The sequence below is a fragment of the Magallana gigas genome, chromosome 9 (genome assembly GCF_963853765.1).
Source record: "Magallana gigas chromosome 9, xbMagGiga1.1, whole genome shotgun sequence".
In the NCBI taxonomy this organism is placed as follows: Eukaryota; Metazoa; Mollusca; class Bivalvia; order Ostreida; family Ostreidae; genus Magallana; species Magallana gigas.
This window is the reverse complement of record NC_088861.1, coordinates 9,276,584-9,296,580: the sequence shown is the minus strand read 5'-3', so window position 1 is coordinate 9,296,580 and position 19,997 is coordinate 9,276,584. Positions and strand designations below refer to the sequence as shown.

Sequence of the window (19,997 nt, the reverse complement as noted above, 5' to 3'; positions counted from 1 at the left end):
TTAAAATTTGCTTGCAACACACTATGTATGTTTCTCTATAAACCTAACTCTACCACGGAATCTTAGATTTTTGGACTATTCCAATAATTACATTCACCGCCCTCCTGATGAATTGATCAAGGATGTTACAATTATTGCTGAAAACCTAGAAGAAATGCGTCTTGCAAAAACTAATTTCCCTCTAAGGCTAAAAAGCGTATTAAGCTTTCCTTCCTTAAAAATTCTTGATTTATCTGAAAATGATTTTTCAAATATCAATCCTTATATATTTCAGGGAGTGAAGAATATTCGGCAATTACGTGCAGTGAACGTCCGTTTAAATTTCAGTGTGATTTCTGAAAGTCTGTTTAAAAATCTAAAAAATCTGACAAATCTTGATATTTCACAAAACAGCTTAACTTTTTTACCACAGAGATTACTGAGCGACCAAAAGCAATCTTTAGAGAAACTTTATTTAGACCATAATATGTTTTCTTACCTTTCAAGTTCTCTTAAGCAGTTAACAAATCTAAAGGCTCTTTATGTACGATACAACTTGATATCGAACATCAACGAGGAAGACCAAAAATTATTTGAATCATTGACCGATGTTTTAATATATCTAGAGGGAAATCCGATTTCATGCACATGCTCAAAAATTCAGTCTTTGAAATGGATGAAAGATCACCAACACTTATTTGCGGATCTTTTTAATACTAAATGTGTGGGGAGTAAAAGCGCTACTGATGAATTATTCAACGAATCGAAATGGCGGAAATTTGAACTTGATTGTCAGGCCACCGAGTGGCTAATTTTTTCTATTGTATTGATAGTATCAACATTGATAACACTGATCATAATAGGTGCTATTAAAAAATACCACGTTCATTTGGAATATGTTATTTTAAGATTAAAACAAAGGTTAATTCCTGTAGGCGATCACGTTTGCGTAGAAGGAGATTTTCAGTATGATGTGTACATTTCCTATAATGATGATGACACCTCTTGGGTTGCAAACAATTTAAATCCAAAATTAGAAATTTTAAACATTAAAGCATGGTTTAAAGTCAGAGACTCTATTCCAGGAGTTTCGCAATCGGAAGAAATAATTAAATGTATCAACGAAAGTAGGAAAGTGATGTTTATTATAAGCGAGAGTTTTCTAGACATTGGATGGTCCTCCTATGCTGTTCAAATGGCCATAACGCACGCATTTCATAACCAACGTCAGAGATCTATCGTGGTTATAATTAAAGATGGACTTCCTCTGGAAAGACTTCCGAAGGAATTCAAACACATATGGTGGTGGATTGAGCATCTTAGATGGCCGGAAGATGAAACAAATGAAGAAACGTTACTCTTGAATTTATCAAATGTTTTAGTATCTGAATAAACATTTTCTGTGTCTTAGCATATGTTTATTTTCCTATTATCGCTGTTAGTTTGAAATATCTATAATTGTATTCCTGAGGAATTGATATACTCTTCTATGTTTTAATTGAACTTTTAAATATTTACATATTAGAAAAGGCATAACACAAAAATATATTATTGCATTGTACGCATTTATGTTCATAGATTTGAAACATTCGATATGTAAATAGAATGTAGATGTACATATTACTTCCTGAAAAATGTTGTGTTCAAGTTTTTAAAAGTTGGTAAATATGTAAAGGTGTTTTTCTTAGATAAAGAAATATTGAAAAGAGAACACAGATGGTAATGAATGTTCCAAACATGGAGATATCACTTTCCTATCATTATCAAACAAATAATTGCATTTTTTTTCATTTGCAAAAACGTTTCTATTAACAGTCTTTTGGTTGTAGATTTCTTAATGATATTTGCATTGAGCCTTGGTGTTTCTTTTTCCCTTTATGGGATAAATATTTTTGTAAATAGGAGAATTACATTTTTTTTCAACTTTCCAAAATAGCTGCAATGATGTAGCCCTCTCCGATTTTAGGTCAAATGAGTCACCCAGGTTACCTATTTCCGTCGGTCTTCCTCTGTCGATGTGCGTCCTCCGTAAATACTTTTACATTTTCAACTTCTTCTTTAAAACTACAATGCCAATAATCTGTATGATAAGATGAATCTTAATTATAAAATTCATATCTTAAGTTCTACCCTTAATTGCGGGTACATATGCAAAAAAGCTAATTTTTTAAAATCGTCTTACTTTCATTTATTATTAGGTTGGAAAACACATCATGCATGATTATGGTCTTTATATGGTCCACTGCAAACGTTGAAAAATTCATGGCCACTGGGTCAGAGGTTCAGTCAGGCCTTAGCTAGGCCTGGCCAATATGACAGTATTGGGAAAATGTATTAAAGGGGAAAGAAATATGTAGCACAATGAATCATTTAATTAACATCAACTATGATTGTAAATCGTATTTATTTTCAATAAATCCCCCGGAACAATGAAAAATGTATGAAATATTGTGCTTGCTTGCATGAAATTTAAATTCCCCGCTGTTATGAGAGTGCTATCGAACTCACACCATCCATTCCGATTTGTTTATCAACAAAGCATCAGTATTACCTAATTATGATATTTATACCCCCGCTCCGAAGGAGAGGGGGTATACTGTTTTACCCTTGTGTGTGTGTGTGTCTGTCCTTCTGTCTGTCTGTCCGTCCGTAACAAAAATTTGAAACTTTTACACAGTGTTTGTTAAGGCATGCTATATCTTGGAATTTATTTTTGTACCAATCGGACGTCAACTTCCTGTTAAATTACGACATTGCTTATTTTTTTACCAAAATTTTCAAACAAATTTTCGTCAAAGATTTTTCAGCAAGTATTTATCGCAGATGCTTGAAATATTAACACACTATTTGTTTAGGCATGCCATATTGTGGGATATATTTTTGTACCAATCGGGCGTCAAATTCCTGTTAAATGACGACTGTTTATTTTAAGCAAAAATTTTCAAACAAATTTTTATCAAAGAATTCTCAGCAACTGTTTATTGCAGATGCTTGAAATTTTTACACAGTATTTGTATAGGCATGCTTTATCGTGGGATGTATTTTTGTACCAATCGGACGTCAACTTCCTGTTTAATGAGTACTTTGTTTATTTTTAGCCAAAATTTTCAAACAAATTTTCGTCAAAGATTTCTCAGCAGCTATTTATCGCAGATGCTTGAAATTTTAACACACTATTTGTTTAGGCATGCCATATTGTGGGATATATTTCTGAATCGGATGCCAGCTTTCTGTTAAATGTCGACTTTGCTTATTTTGCATATTCACATCAGAGCGGGAGTATCTTTAGTGAGCATTGGCTCACAGATATATTGTTGCATTAGACTAACAATGAGGAAAATATGGAACAATATCGACTTCAGCTTTTGCCACTAACTTCAATCTACATCACAAACCAAATGAATGTCAAACATCATGTTCGATGCATTTGAGCACGATTGTCATATTTTCATGAAGCTGATTACTTGAGAAACTTAGAAGCATAATCCAGCGTTTCTACCACTGGGGCTACCACTTAAATCCTTAAATTCCGATAACATTCCTTAAATACTCTCTAAAATGAACTAAAAGTGAAATCGAATGCTACATTTACCATGAGTTTCGATGACCATGAGAGAATCTTTTTCACAGTAGTTGTACATTAAAAAAAGACAAAAAATAGGTTTCGTCTTGTTATCTTTACATCCACTAATCAGAGATCAAAGAAATTATGATCAATCATGTATTGTAAGCGTTAACGATCGCCACGCTTAATCACATTTTCACCTCGAGGCGCTAAATGGAAGTGGCATGGGGAGAAGCCCAATTTTCAATGTACTAATGAGAGATATTAAAAAGCAATTAAAACTGAATTAATTAATCCATGTTTAGGCACTTATACCCGATAACCCATGCCGTTTACCTGTGTAATTGTTGAAATAAACAGAACCGACAGCATCTGATATTTAAATGAACACTTCTATATAGCCTTAAAAATGGACTGGCGTTATTGTTTTGCAACTTGAAAAAATTTAATACATATGTAAAATCGTTGGCGCACTATTAATGTTAGCGCTCAGAGGCAGTTGCCCCAAAGGCGCTAAAATAAAAACATATTCCTCTGCAGAAACCACCTGGAATGGTGGACAGCTTAAGTTTACACAACGCATTAACCCATTTAAACTTCAGGTTTCCAAATATAATTTTTTGGGGGTTTTAACAGAGTTTCCATAAGGTGTCTGGCATGCGGAAACTGAGTTTTTCACCCAGTGATACGTTAAGACTTATGATTTTAGAAACCGGAGCAACTTAGATTGAGCAGTTTGTTTAGATTTTAAAATACCTTAATTGTGACCAAAGTAGTTATGAAATAAGTGATCAAACGATTGCGTTATAAAATTTATGTGGTAATGATAATTAGTATAAAATATGATGAAATCCATGTAAAATGTAAAACTTTAGAATGACATCTTCACGTATAATTTTGATTCCTCAAAGTGACGAATAATTATTGTCTGCAAGCTTTTAAGCTTACAATTACGTAAAATAAATCATAATATTCTAGTCTGATATCTCTCCCCCCCCCTCTCTCTCTCTCTCTCTCTCTCTCTCTCTCTCTCTCTCTCTCTCTCTGGCAATTGTATTTTTGTAAAAATCAATTACAAATAACCGTTTAAAGTCTTTCCATATTTTTTTTTCTAAAATCAGACAGTTAATTTTATATAATGTTAATAACTTATACCAAGTTATCTTTTCATTTTGGAAATTGATGAATGCACTGTTCATTTTAAAATAAGGCAATAAATCCGCTTAATATTAAAATAATAATTGTGCATTTACAATTTATCTTTCAACTGTTTACTGATTAAAAATGTATACTCTTTTTCTAGTTATTAATCATTCAGATTAGTTGCATGAATGCGTTTTATTAGATCGAATAGCAAAACTAGGGTAATTTCAGCTACTGTTAAATGTCCACAAAAATACGATGTGTTTCAATAGATGTACCTTAGACACATATTCCAAAAAACAACAAATTAAACTAGTATATATGAAATACTTTTATTAGATATTGTTTTATGTAGGTCAAAGTAACTTAACTTTTATTATAGATACATAATGCACTACAATATACATATATAAAAAGAAAGAAAGAAATAAATGTACTTTTTTGCAAGCTTAACTGACTGATATGTATTAATTATCGCTACATAAGGTGAAGACACGCATTTATTTGATAAGGCAAAGCTGTACGTCTAGTCTGGTCTCAGGATACTTGATAATTTTGAGAGTATGTATTCGTCGCTGTTATCATCCTCTGGCCATCTGAAATGCTCAATACACCACCAAATGTTTTTGATTTCGTTTGGAAGCCTATCCAGAGGAAGTCCATCTTTAATGATAACTACGATAGATCCTTGACGTTGGTTATGAAATGCGTGGGTTATTGCCATTTGAACAGCATACGAGTGCCATCCCCTTTCAAGAAAACTCTCGCTCATAATAAACATCACTTTTCTGCTCTCGTTAATACAGCCGACTATCTCCTCCGATTCCCAACGTCCTGGAATTGAATCCTTATCTCCAAACCAGGTTTTTATGTTCAAAACGTTCAATTTCGGATACAATATTCTAATGATCCACGAATAATCTGCATCATTGTATGAAACATACACATCGTAAAGAAACTCATTTTTACATTGTGGATTAATACCTTTCCATCTGTTTTTAAGTCGTAGAATGACATATTCCAAATGAACGCGATATCTTTTAATAGCAGCGGTAATAGATAATGTTAAAATTGTTAATGCCAGTAATCCTACAGAAAAGATAAGCAATTCGTTTGTCTGGCAGTTCAGCTCAAATTTCCTCCAGGTTTGTTCGTTAAACAGTTTAACAATAGAAGATTTATTTTCCACGCATAAAACTTTGCTTATATCTGAAAATACATATTGATGATCTTTCATCCATTTCAAAGACCGAGTGTTTAGACATGCACAGGAGATCGGATTTCCTTCTATGTAGATTGATATATTTTTCAATGATTTGAATAAAATTTGATCTCTCTCAGAAAATTTCGAAAGTAAGTTATATCGAATTGAAAGTATTTCTAAATTTTCAAGCTCCATTAAAAAACTTGGCGTCACTGAAAACCTATTGAGGTCCAGTTTAATTTCTAAAAGAGATTGTCTTTGATCATTTAGTAATGATTTAGGCAAAGAGGTCAAACTATTTTCTGAAATATCGATTGTTGATAGATTTTTTAGATTAGAAAATAAGTTTTTAGAAATTAATGAAGGTGTTTCATTTAATCTGACATTCACAGCATAAAAATGGCGAAGATTTGGAGCCTGTTGAAGAATATTGAAATGAATACGTTTAAAACTGTTTTCTGATAAATCAAGTTTAAGCAAAGACTTAAAGTTAAGCATACGTGCAACGCCAAAAGGGAAATTGGTTCTTTGGAGATACAATTCTTGCAATTTTTCTCCTGTTACTTCAATTTGAGGAACCAATCTTTTTACGTTATGAATGTAATTTTCAGAAAAGTCAAGAACTTCCAAATGTTTTGGTAATGTGATATTAATTGAAGTATAACCTCTTTTTGGAATATGGAGTCGCTTGTATTTGAATTCGTTTTGACGAGAAGGTTTGTTGTTGCAGCACAGATTCATGTTCCGGATCCTTGGAAGAGTTAAAAGAGTCATAACCATTGTAAAATCGACAATATGCATATTATTCCCACTAAAATCAAGGTATTCTAAACAGTTCCATAATGTTGTGTTATAAATATTTGTCTTCACGATACTTATCTCGTTATTTCCCAATGAGAGAGCCCTTACACAGATATTGATTAGAAATTCCATTGACCAATAATCTAGGTTAACTATATCAGTTGCAACAATTTTCTTATTTTCATACATAAAAATATTTTTGACCTCACGGTTTTGTAAGCATTTAAGAGACCTAAGTGAAATAGATACGTTGCATTTGCCGCCGAAATTTATGAGAATTTCATCGCTTAAATACGGAAAAGAGCAGAAAAGATCTTCTGTTACGTCACATTTTACGTGATTTTTGAAATCCATATTTATGCTTCGAATAGGGGAACGGTTAAGTCCGTAAAAAGATAAATTTGTCAAGCTAAACTCACCTAGGATATTGAATTTTAATTGAGATAAATTTATCAGATTTTGAAATGCTTTTGAGAAAGAAAATTTATTAAAGATGTCAATTTTCAAAAATATCAAGGAATGAAGCCTAGACAGTGAAATATCCGGATAACCTTGATATTGGAAGTTGTTTTTATGAATTTTGAGAATTTGAAGTTTAGACATATTACGAAACGCATCAGTACCGAACTTATTTTTTTCAAGATTAGAGCTAGAGAGGTCTAAACTGCATAAATTTGATAATCCATGAAATGCTAGATTTCCAACAACAGTTATGTCATTGTGATGGAGAATTACTGAAGTCACGTTGGAATAGGAAGCGATCTGCTCAAATGTATCCTTTGTCACGGAAGAAAATCGATTGAAGGAGAGATCCAAAGTAACATTCTGATTCTTTAACTTGGGGGGAAACGATGTTGGCAATCTGCTTAAATTGGATCCGCTGCAATTCCATAGTAATCCCATGTTTCCACAATCATCGAGATATGGTGAAATTTGACAGTTTTGTGAAATGGCAATAAATATACTGCCTGCTGAAAGTAAAAAGTGATACAAATGCTTGAGATGGCCTACAATGCACACAGGTTGCCGACTTCTGGTTTATATGTGCATGTTCTTACGCATAAAGACAGATTGAAACATTCAAAAACTGTTTTATCTATCCATAAATAAAAAAGTAAAAAACAAATAATCGATAAGATTATTTTCGATTTTAAAAGAAAGAATTTGATAAAAAGTCAAGAACAACATGTTTGTACAATCATACATATTTATACATATAAATTTGTACAAATGAATAAATTTATATAACAACTCATTTCAAAGAAATTTGTATATAGCAATACAATTACATTTGTTTTGCCTCGGACTAGAATGTTACGACGTCATTGGATGAATCGCGTTACATGATTGCCTTATAAATCTCTTTACGGCAAACGTCAAAATTTATACGGCAACATGGCGGACGTAACGTTATTTGAGCTGATTTTCACCATACCTTAATTTTTTTAAGCCTCAAAATATTTAGAGTGATCCCCATTTGCCCGTGACGCAATATTACATACAATGGCATCCAGGTTCGTGAAGACGACGGACGAGGAGCGAAAAAATAAGAGAATTAAGCTCAATTCAGAGAATACATTACAATCAAACAAAGGAGCAGCGAAAGTGTTTAAAGAATATTTACAACAAAAAGGGGAATCGGTGGATTTTAAAACATTTGACAACGTGAAACTGGAAGCATGCCTTTGCCATTTTATATGGATCTCAGGAAAGCGGATGGCAGTCACTACAAGGTGAAATCACTTGCGGGCATCCGTCACGGACTAAACCGACATCTGAAAAGTCCACCATTCAACAAGAAATATGACATAATCAAGGACCCTGCTTTTACTGACAGTAATACTTGTTTTAAAGCTGCTCTTGTTGAGACAAAACATGTCGAATTGGGGGATGTTCAGCACTATCCCATCATTTCGAAGCCTGATATACAGAAACTGTACACAAGCATGCACCTCTCCATAAATACTCCACAAGGACTGTTCAACAAAGTTCAGTTTATGTACAACTGTTCTTCTGTCACAGGGGCAATGAAAACATGCACGGGATAACAACCCCCCCCCCCCGAAAGTACGTGAAAAGCGTAATGGACAAGCTAACGAAAAACCATAAAGTTGACAAAGAATCGTCCTCAGGAATAATGCCAGAAGTGCCAGGTAGGTGAACTGTTTTAAAATATAAAAAATATCAAATTCAAATGTTGTACAGCAAATTGTTATTAAGTGTACTTTCTACATGGATATTAAATTATATTTTTAGGATCCATTTTTGCCCAGAACTCTCCTATGAGATATATATAATTATCAAAGTTGTATCCAGAGTGTGAGAAGTAAGTGTTAAAAATAAACAAAATAGATTTATGAATCAATAGAATATATTTGTTTGTATTAGAATTTTAACACACTTAAATACACATTTCTTAAAAATAGAGAGTAATGAAAATTCAGCCTGTCAAATTAACACGTTGAAACTTTTTCATTTTTTTAGACTTTGGCAACGACCACTAGAATGGTTTGTTGAATTAGACAGTGTTTGGTTTTATAATGCACGGGTTGATGAAAAAACTCAGCACATTTCTAAGCAGAATAAGTAGAGCAGATGGTCTTTCTAAAATCTATACCAACCATTCAATTAGAGCAACCGGTGCGTACATTTTGTCAAAACCACGTTTGGTCCATCACAGGTGATGGCAGTCACAGGACATAAATAGGCTCAAAGCTTAAGTGTGTACCAAAGAGTCAACGATTATGAAAAGATGATGATGGGCGACCCTTTAACCAAGAACATTCTGCCTTTAATGCCAGCATTGTCAGACTTAAACAAGCCTGCTATTCTGTCTGGGCCCGCATCATTAGCTTGCGCTGTTTGTCACCAAAATAAGGCTCTCCCTAGGGAATTCAAAATGTTGATCTTAAGCTGACCGACATAAATATGTATGAATGAGCTGTTTATTGATTTTGAGGGTCAGGAAATCATATGTACTCAATCAATTTCTGTAAATAAGACCAGCCTTCATCCAGCCTCCCTGTTCAGCAATTGCTCTGTTACCACCCATCAACTTACAAAAATAAATGTGGCTGTTTTTCTTCAAAACATAATTGTTAAAAACTGCTTATCTCTGCTGAGATTTTAATGTTCATTAAATAAATTTAATTGTTATTTGATAAAATGTGTTTGTTTGTCAAACATTGATGAGCTATGTCTCTTAAATAAATTTAATTGTTATATGATATTTTTTTGTTTACATATAAAACTTTAGGTCCTCGACAAAACAAAACACTTATTAGGTTATAAGTAATAGTTTAAAAGAAAGTGATTTAAGGAGGTGTCTATTACATTTCTAAAGATTTGTCAAATTTGGATAAAAAACACAAGTAATTTTCAGGTATTATTTTATCAAAGTCTGCATTACCAATTCTGCCTTTGTTTTTGCTTCTAATTAATGGTTTGGGCCTAATTTGCTAACGCTTCTTATGTTTTTGTTCAGGGTTTTTTTAATATAGTAGCCATGAAAAGAATCTTTTAGATTAAGAAAGAATTATAAGCTGACATTATTCAATTCTTTCCTTTCACAAGACTAAAATTATTTTTTCAAATTCCTTTAGTTTTCAAAATCAATGTTTCATTACTTATGGTTCTAATATGCTCCAAAGAAACTAAATTAATTGCTTCAAGACTGATTTTACACCTTTAAGAGTTGTCTTTCTTTCCATAGTATTTTAAAGCACCTCAAATAGAATATTCAATAGAGAATGCTTAACGATTTTGTTCAGGTGATACTGTGCCTTAACAGGATATGTTCTATCATATGTATGTTGTATGCATTTCTATTCTGTAAATCCCTTGCACTACTGACTTCTACTTTTTTTTGGTTTTGTTTGTTTGTTTTTTTGGGGGGGGGGGGGGGGGGGAGGGTTGGCAAATACAAAATCTTCTTTTTTATTACGAAGAGGAATAAAATACAACTGTGTCCAAAACCTTTTTAAATGTACAACTTTTTATAGAAATCAAACCATTATTTTTTAATATAGAAATATGGAATTGTATTAAAAATATTGATCCATCAAACAAACCAAAATATAATTTCCTCCAGAAGTAAAGAGGAAAATTTCATTCAACAGTCAAAGGCTTCTTGAAAGTCAGCAAATAAGAGGATTCCTGATTCCTTGCATCTTTCCAAATAATTAAAAATATCGATATATTAATTCATGGGCTCGTATAATATTACCCTTTATTATATCCAGACTGATTGGGGTTTATTTTTTTTTGTCTTTATTCTTTAAACGACGAGAAAAAACACACACAAAGATTTCATTTCGTAATCAGTTTGTTTAACTTGTAGGACGGTAGTTTTAAAGACCATTCAGTTCTTTTTATCTGAAACGCCATCTGATACGTGTATATATAATACACATAGCTGATTAAGCATATTTCCGGTTTTATTATTTGCTCTTATTTTATTTCCTATGACACTGTGTGACTAATGTTTATTTTTAAGCCTTACAAATATGCTGTATTTTCCACCTTCATTTAACCACCTATTCTTTTTTTATCTAATCTGTGGTCTACCAGCCTTAATTACATTAGGATCGTTATCGTAATCCCTGAGCTTGCTTACATAACTTACAGTGTATCTATTTCGGTAATTAAAAATATTTATTTTTGATTTGTTAAATTTCGGTTTTTGGATTCGGGTATTCTTTCTTTAATTTTAAAATTTTCTTTACTTATTGTTTTATTTTAAATAAGATGACCTCTCATTTATTTTTCTGATAGTTTGTTGTAATTGTATTATCAGGTTAATTGTCTATTAATTGTTTATTACCATTCGATGATCCCTTTTAAAAACTTGACGTTATACGTAACAGTTTCTTACATATGATGGATAAACATATATGATAATCACATGTTACAATTAGAGCAAAATGATTTTATAGTATGTAAATGATAGCGTCTATGTATGCAGAAATGCAACTTCTTTTTCAGTTCAAAAAATATTGCAATTGTATTTTAATACCGTACCTCTAAAAATAAACAGGCGAAACTTATGCTAAAGTCAGTGTATGTTGCAGATATTTTTAAAATAGTTTTTTAATCATAAGATTAACGCATAGCACTTAAAGTCGACCTCCATAATAGATCTTTATGTTTTAGTTTTTTTATCTGTTTTTTTATCTACTTTAAAGTTCTGCGCACGGGTTTAGGGAATTCCAGTGGGTAGGTATTTCCCCGAAATTCAAACTTATCAAGTTTTTTAGCAAAGTTATTGTAGATCTCAAAATATAAATGATAGAATACATATATGATTGAAACTTACTTACCAGTAATAAGCATACAAACAGTCCGTTCTCTGTAAAACATATTCTTTCCAATAGATTTAAAGTCAACTGAAACAGATATAAAGCAACTTTATATTGATATAAAAAATTTATACAATAATGTAATCAACGTGTATTCTACATTTATTTAGTAAACACATTAAAATCATTTAGTAGCAATCTTGTTCTATATGTTTTATTAGTTCTGAACATTTGGAGAGGAGTGCAATATTCACATATAATCATATATGTTTTAAAAAATTTACCATTTATAAAATCAATCATTATTTATTGATAATGTTAACTGGTTTTTCATGTTAAAGTGTTAAAACCGTTATAACAAATTAAGAATTCAGAACAATTAAAAAAGATACCCACAGGAATTCACGTTCCCCTAAGTCTGCCAACATCAATAACTTTATAAAAGGGAAAGAGACAATGTTGAGATGGGGAATATTTGATTAACTATATCCTAGCCCAATGAGACAAATATTGCAAACATTTGATAAAAAGAGACCTATAGGATTTAACTGACAATTTTATAAGTTTGTGAGAAAAATGCATGTTTGTACTCGAACTTTTGTGAGACTTAACAATTTTTAACTAAATGGCCATATTGCCTTGACCAAGGGCCCAAAATCCCTGACCTGGGGGTCAATAATTTTGCAATTTTTTAAAGTTGGCTATATGAACTTTATAGTGATTTATTCAAATTTAATAGCATGTTCACTATAACGACCAAACTGGCCCCGCCTTAGGGTCTACAACCTTGACTAGTTCTGATGAATCTACAATATAGATAGAGTACTTCATGAGCAACATATTCATTTATTTTGTTTTTCTTTATTATATATGGGAGTAGAAAAGAGAAATAACGAATATTTAATACCTTTTTCACTATAAAGATATTCTGGCCCCGTCTTAGGGCCCAAACCGTTAAAGAACTGCGAACGCTAACGCCCGTTTCCCGCCTACATTTTACATCCAAATATTTCGGAATTTCTGTCAGATATTCAAAAACTAAGTTTTCTTAAAAACAAAAAAGCACAAAAACATTAGCGACGAGATAATCAGGTCTCACTTAAAATAAACATCAGCTATTCTTGCAGACCCCTGATGAGGCTCATAACTGCCGAAACACTCTACAACTATTAGTACTTGCATATTTTAAATTGCAATTTGCTTTTTTGCAAAACATTACACTATCTTTGTGGTTTGGAGTGTCGGGTCCTAATAAATCCCTTACAAGTCTGGTTGATTGATGTCGCTAATTTTCACACCGGGTCCTAATAAATCCCTTACAAGTCTGGTTGATTGATGTCGCTAATTTTCACACTTTGACTAGGGACAATGTCCCACCGGCATCATCCCGTGCATCGCCCTCCCTTGGACAGCGATCGACTTGTGTGGTTTATTTGGTCTTCCAACATCTCCAACCACACCTGTTTCTATTGTCTTCTGAGACATTTTACTACCATCACTTCCTTTACCAAATTAACTTGAATATGTAAAGGACTGGATTGCTACTTCAAAGTTGGTTTATTATACTTCTCTTATAAATCAAACACATTGGTTTATTCAAATATGCACAACCCCAGCATCAGCCTTCATTCTGTTACTATGTACCAGCACTTTAACAAGCTCTCCCTCAAGAAATCCTCTACACAAATGTCAGAAGTTGACTACATGGACATCATGAAAGACCAAGTTCCTTCAAACCAAGAAGCAGCTATACAGGACTTGGACATGTCTATCAATCTACCAGATATTGATAGAGCATCGGCATTGACAAAATCAAAAGTCTTGGAGTCTACTGAAGCCATTTTGTCTACCCGCCTACTTTACGCCAAACGTAAAGAGAGTATTTCTCATGGATTAAGGACGGGCCGCTTCCCATCGTGGTTCGGAAGCAAACTCCATTGTGAGTTAAACCTCCCTAGAGAGGATAACGACAACTTTGGCACTTTTCTCCATGGATTACAAAAAGAAACTACCTCGGCGTTCGGAAACTCTATCCTAAGCTACCTAGAGCGCTTGATCAGTGAAAAAGAAAGTGAAAGTAACAAATTAAGGGCAGAACATTTAAAAAGTCTGCAAGCTGAAACCGACGGCTATACCTTTGCCACTGAAAAAAGAAAGTTAGACGATGCCATCACAGCCATAACGGCCAAGCACACGACTGAACTACAAGAACATCGTCAAAAACTTCTCTCGTTATATAATCAACCGACAAGACCGGGCCACGCATCGTACACGTCCACAAACCACAAAAGTCATTCCAAACAACAAAGGAATGTGGGACATTACCGATACAGAGGACATAGCTATGTTCAGAGAAACAAACCATATTAACTTTCATATATTCTGTGCTATTTGTATAACGCCTGCTTGCCCCATTAATAGTGCACCTATTGCTTTGGCACTAAGAGCCTAAGTATTAAACCATATCATTTGAGACCAAGTTTCTGTCTCATTGCTTCAATATAGTTCATGACTTTTGATTCACTTTTATGTTTTTGTTTTATCTTTTTCATCCACTTGCATTGTTAATCCACTCAGGATCAACAATTGAAACTAAGACGGGTTCTCATTTTTACCTCTAATATTACGACATAGCGTATATTAGACGGTAGGTGCTTTATTAAGAACCAATTACTACAATTCATAACCCATTAAGCACCCACTGGGTTTGACTAACGCGATCGCACACAGCAGCCTCCACGTGACCGCAATTAATCTATAAATTGGGCTATCAGTTCTCACTGCGTTACATTACCAGTATCCTCTAATCTACCAACACACATTGGTAATTAGACGGATTCCTACCTAACCTACACACTAATTGTTGTTATTGTACACACGCAGCTCCTCTATTTAAATGGCTCGACGATTAAATAGACGGAGTAAACAAAACAAAACCGTGAAACGCACGTGTAATTATTTACGGGCTTATCAGGCTCACTGTAAAAAATCTACGGCCATAGGAGACAAGCTCGTGTTAAACCTATCACGACACACGCTATCCAAAGACGAGCTCTCACTTTTGAGCAAAGGCTTAAAATTCATTCCTACGCCAAAAAATAACAACGCTAAGCGTTTACTTCTCAAAGACTTTGACGAATTTGCAAGAAAACTCAGATGCAAATTCCACTTTGATACCGGGGACAACTCGCCGATTCACCCCTTTAAAACAAAGTCTGGGTTTATGCCGCCTTTGGCTTGCCGAGAACTCGAGGATTACATAGATAAAACAAAACTTGAACTTTCCTCAATGGAAATTGTAAACACGAGATCGAATATCTCTAAATCTGAGAGAGCGGCTATTTTATCGCTTAAAAATAACAACGACATCGTTATAAAAAAAGCAGATAAAAGTAATACCATTGTCATTATGAACAGAGATCAGTATGTCTCAGAAGCACATCGACAACTGTTATCCAAACACTATATGCAAGTACTTGAACCGAACATGCTCAAGCTGCATAATGATATTCAAAATATACTTTCGGAAATGCATATAAATGGGTCACTAGACAAAGAAACTTACAAGTTTCTGAATGACAATAAACCGTCATTAAAATGTGGTCATCTTTATCTTCTACCAAAAACCCACAAAATTCCTGAACACATTTACAACGCTTTAATGAACGGTCATTGCAGCATCAGAAAATTACCACCTGGTAGACCAATTATCGCGCAATGCAACACGCCGACAAGGAAAATAGGACAGTACTGCGATCACTTTCTCGTCCCTATCGTACAAAAACAATCAACGTATATTAAAGATACTGCGGACTTTATCAACAAAATTGAAAGCCTCACGCCGCCACCTAACGCATTATTAATTACTTATGACGTGACAAGCATGTACACAAACATGGAATTCAATGAACTTCTTTCATCGGTGCACGAGGCTTACACGCAGGCTAATAAAATTAAATCAGACATTCCTTATCCCACACCCAAGGAGCTAACGCTATTATTGAAATGCGTTTTAGAAAACAATTACTTTGAATTTGACGGAAAATTCTACAAGCAAATCATTGGACCAAGCATGGGTGCAATTCCAAGTCCAGAAATTTGTGACATTCGAATGTACCAAATCACACAGCATATTGTTACACAATTTCGTCATGCAAACAAAATTTTGTTCCATGGAAGATATCGGGATGATGGCTTTATTATATTCAATGGCACCACAGAGGAAATAGAGGATTTTTTTCAAATTGGCAATCATTGTCACAAGCATCTTCAATTTACGTTTGAAGTCTCACCATCTTCTGTGAATTTTCTTGATACTACAGTTTACAAAGGCCCCAGATTTCAAACCTTTAACAAGCTTGACATCAAGTCATTTATCAAACCTACAAACAACTTTCAATATCTACACAGACAGAGCGCTCATAGCCCATCTGTGTTTAAAGGTTTCATTAAAGGAGAATGCATTAGACATGCACGAAATACTACCGACCCTACAATTTTGAATGCTACACTCAATGATTTTAAGGCGCATCTGTCAAAGCGGGGCTACTCTCCCCAAGAAATCGACCCAATTATCAAAGAAACAACAAACACAAATCGAACAAAACTCATCCTCAATAAGACTCCAAAGCAAGCACTACGTAACCCTACGGTATTGGTTACTAAATTCAATCCTTGCCTTAAAGGACTCAAAAAGCGAATTTTAAAGTATTGGGATATTGTACTTAGGAATTCTGAATGCAAATCTTCTTTTGATGCTCGACCTATTATAGCTTTCAGCAAGCACAAAAACATTAGCGACGAGATAATCAGGTCTCACTTAAAATAAACATCAGCTATTCTTGCAGACCCCTGATGAGGCTCATAACTGCCGAAACACTCTACAACTATTAGTACTTGCATATTTTAAATTGCAATTTGCTTTTTTGCAAAACATTACACTATCTTTGTGGTTTGGAGTGTCGGGTCCTAATAAATCCCTTACAAGTCTGGTTGATTGATGTCGCTAATTTTCACACATCAATTTATATCAAAACAAAATTTGTAATAAAATTATTTATTTTTAAACAAAAGTTTTGCTAACGCGGGGTTTAAAAATAAATCATTGAAATCGGTCTCTATGAGTGAGGACAATTTTATTTAGCGGCAAATATGTGCATTAAAACTTAATGATAACACATTTACGATATGCATTAAAGTAAAATTTCATTTTAATTCATATCTGTTAATTAGTTTTCGAAAATTTACAAAGCAAAATTCCTTTTTTGGAATGTATTTTGGTCTGTAGACATATGTCCCCCCCCCCCCCCCCCCCCGTGAAACAACAAACCCTTTGGTGAAAATATGCTAAATAACAACAATTAAAGCCCCTCAAAAGAAATTTTTGTTTCACGGGGGGGGGGGGGGGGGAGATGTTTTAAAAAACATTTCCGTTTTCCATTATTTTCTATTATGAAATGAGCTATTTTGACCCAAAATACAAAGTTCTCTCGCTTTGTTTGACCTAATCATTTATATTTAATGAAAATATACACAAATGTTTACATTATTATAAAAAAAATTAACTTTAAGTAGACAACTTTCAAAAAATGACTTTTAGTTAGGCGGCTAGACAATGCTATCGTTCGCAGTCCTTCACAATTTATATAGAGGGCTTGATGGACATCATAACCATGCATTTAGTTTAGGCTTTGCAAAATATATGTAAGAAGACAGGAATATTTTGTAAGTTTTGATACATGATAACTGTTTAACCAAAAGGGTCCCACTCTATGATCTGAACCTCTGATCTAGAGCAAAGGGTCACGCATTTTACAATATTAGAAGAGGGTTCTAGAATATTATAAGCTGCAGGTTTGTAGCTCCCGATCTGAAAAAAATTGGATGGACGACCTAGAAGCTACGTATACTTTACCTGGCATTGAAAAAAATGTATATTTCTTGCGTACGAAAACGTGCTGATTAACCTTATGTATACGCAAATTCTGTGATAACAATTAGTACCATAAAATTCTTCATGCAATTTACCACTGGTATCGTCTCTTTACTTGCCTAAGACTTTCTCTGGAGCACGCTACCGACCTCGGAAAATCAAATATATTGAATTCACATCAAGATCGAGAGTGCCCTTTTTACATGTAATTAAACTGCACCACTTTACAGGACTGGTGATGTTGTTTAAAAGACTATTAAATGTATTAAAGTAAAGAGACGGACTACCAAAAATATCAATGGCAATAGTTCACCTGAGTAACTCCTGTGACCTAAATACTAAACAAACACAGTTTATCATTAAAAAAATACAATACTTCTTCTAAATTCAATGCTTTTATAGCACAGATATATACTGTAAAAGGGTTTTTTTCCACATATGTTTATATGGTACTACAATGTATTTTTAAATATGCAATCAATACCAATATATAGTTATCGAACGACATTCTGATATATTTATACGTGAATCCGGTATTCTCAAAAGATATATTTGATGAATCACATCGTTTCATACCTTTTAAAGTTCAATGGAGCATCAGTATATTTTATTAATCAGACTAATACAGTCATCGAAAATATTGAATATAATTGATCCTATTACAGTCTTTTGAAACAACATAATTGTAAAAAGGTGATACAAGTACTGCACTTACCAAAGACCAAATTTCTCTCTTAAATTAAATTAAACCCGGAAGAAAATGACCACCAAATCACAAAGAAAGTTCACCGTTTAATTCCTTGGGTCGTTTCGAAAAACACCTGTATTTAAACTTTCCGCATGAATACCTTCTCTAGGGGACCCATAAATAAGCCTTTAACCTTTAACAACAACACATGTTTGGCTGGTTTTGGAAATACACAATTTAAACATATCCAATCTATTAAAAAAATAATAAAGATGCTGAATTGAATAAAAATAGTTTCATTTTATTGTCAGCTTGTTCGTGTTCATGCATGGAAATATTCCTCATGAGTGGTTCACAACTCGTAGAATCCTATCATCATTGATGGAATTTTTTGTTGTCAAAACTATACATTGTATATGTCGTTAGTTTAAATATACACATGTATATATACTAAAGGAGGCTAAGACTGGGAGGACAATAAATCAACCATAAGATCTTTGTTAAACTTTTACAAATGATATGTTTGGTCGTACATGTAAACTATATTATGAAGTGGAGAAAAAATCCAAATATATCAGCTTTAAAATTTTTAGCGTTTTCCTTTATATTTATTTAGAGACTAAATGAGGTAAATATATATTCTTAAAATGGACACGACCATTCAGCTTCATTAAGATTTATTGATTTTTTTTTTCAATGCATTAAATGATATCTAAATTTCATTATTCCTAAGTGTTTTGAGGGACAAGGATTCAATTTCCCCGGAGTATAAGTGCTCAAGTTATGTTAATTTGAAATTTGCAAAGAAAAGACTTTGCACAGTTAATAACTTGTGACTGATTTAGGCCCTAAAATAATAGGCTAAGGAAAAAAGAGAAAACTCGTTAAGATTTTTAAAAGAAGTATTCAATATTACATGTAGGAATGCATGTAAAAGAATGTTACCTATTCTATTTAACCAATAAACGTGGTGAGATCTCAATATTTTGATATTTTGTGTATGGAGGATTAGGAGAGAATTATTATTGAAAACTTACGATTGTACTTTGAAAAATAAATAAACTATTGACATATTCTAACGCCAAAACTGTAAAATTCTAGAGATCATGTTTATTTTTGCAGAAATATATTGCCCTTGTCGTACATATATTTATTCTGCAAACAGCAAAACAGTAAAGTAGTAAAGTATGCTTTTTACATAATAGACCAATGCTCAAAAGTAAACACTTAAATGAAATGAACAGAGGAAAATTATAATGAATTGTTTTAAACTGTATAAGATCAAAATAAAATCATAAGTTTAACCAGAGCCAACCCCCCCCCCCCCCCTCACCACCACCACCACCACCGCTCATATTTTAAAACAATTAAATAATCTAGAGAATTTG

At 33.2% G+C, this 19,997-nt stretch overlaps 3 protein-coding genes across 4 annotated transcripts in view; 1 reads left to right on the top strand and 2 right to left on the bottom strand.

Moving 5' to 3' along the window:
* LOC117692238 (putative leucine-rich repeat-containing protein DDB_G0290503) overlaps window positions 1-19,997 on the bottom strand; it is a 1,014,555-nt gene that overhangs the window by 894,127 nt on the left and 100,431 nt on the right. The window lies entirely within an intron of this gene.
* LOC136271356 (toll-like receptor 4) lies at window positions 4-2,074 on the top strand. Its single transcript, XM_066071262.1, has one exon. It carries the CDS (start codon window positions 155-157, stop codon window positions 1,370-1,372), a length of 1,218 nt encoding a protein of 405 aa, XP_065927334.1. The 5' UTR covers window positions 4-154; the 3' UTR covers window positions 1,373-2,074.
* Window positions 5,046-18,715, bottom strand: LOC105324725 (toll-like receptor 4). Its single transcript, XM_066072367.1, has 3 exons — window positions 18,637-18,715; window positions 12,011-12,076; window positions 5,046-7,663 (listed from the first exon to the last, which is right to left on the bottom strand). Exons 2-3 carry the CDS (start codon window positions 12,048-12,050, stop codon window positions 5,214-5,216), a joined length of 2,490 nt encoding a protein of 829 aa, XP_065928439.1. The 5' UTR covers window positions 12,051-12,076; window positions 18,637-18,715; the 3' UTR covers window positions 5,046-5,213.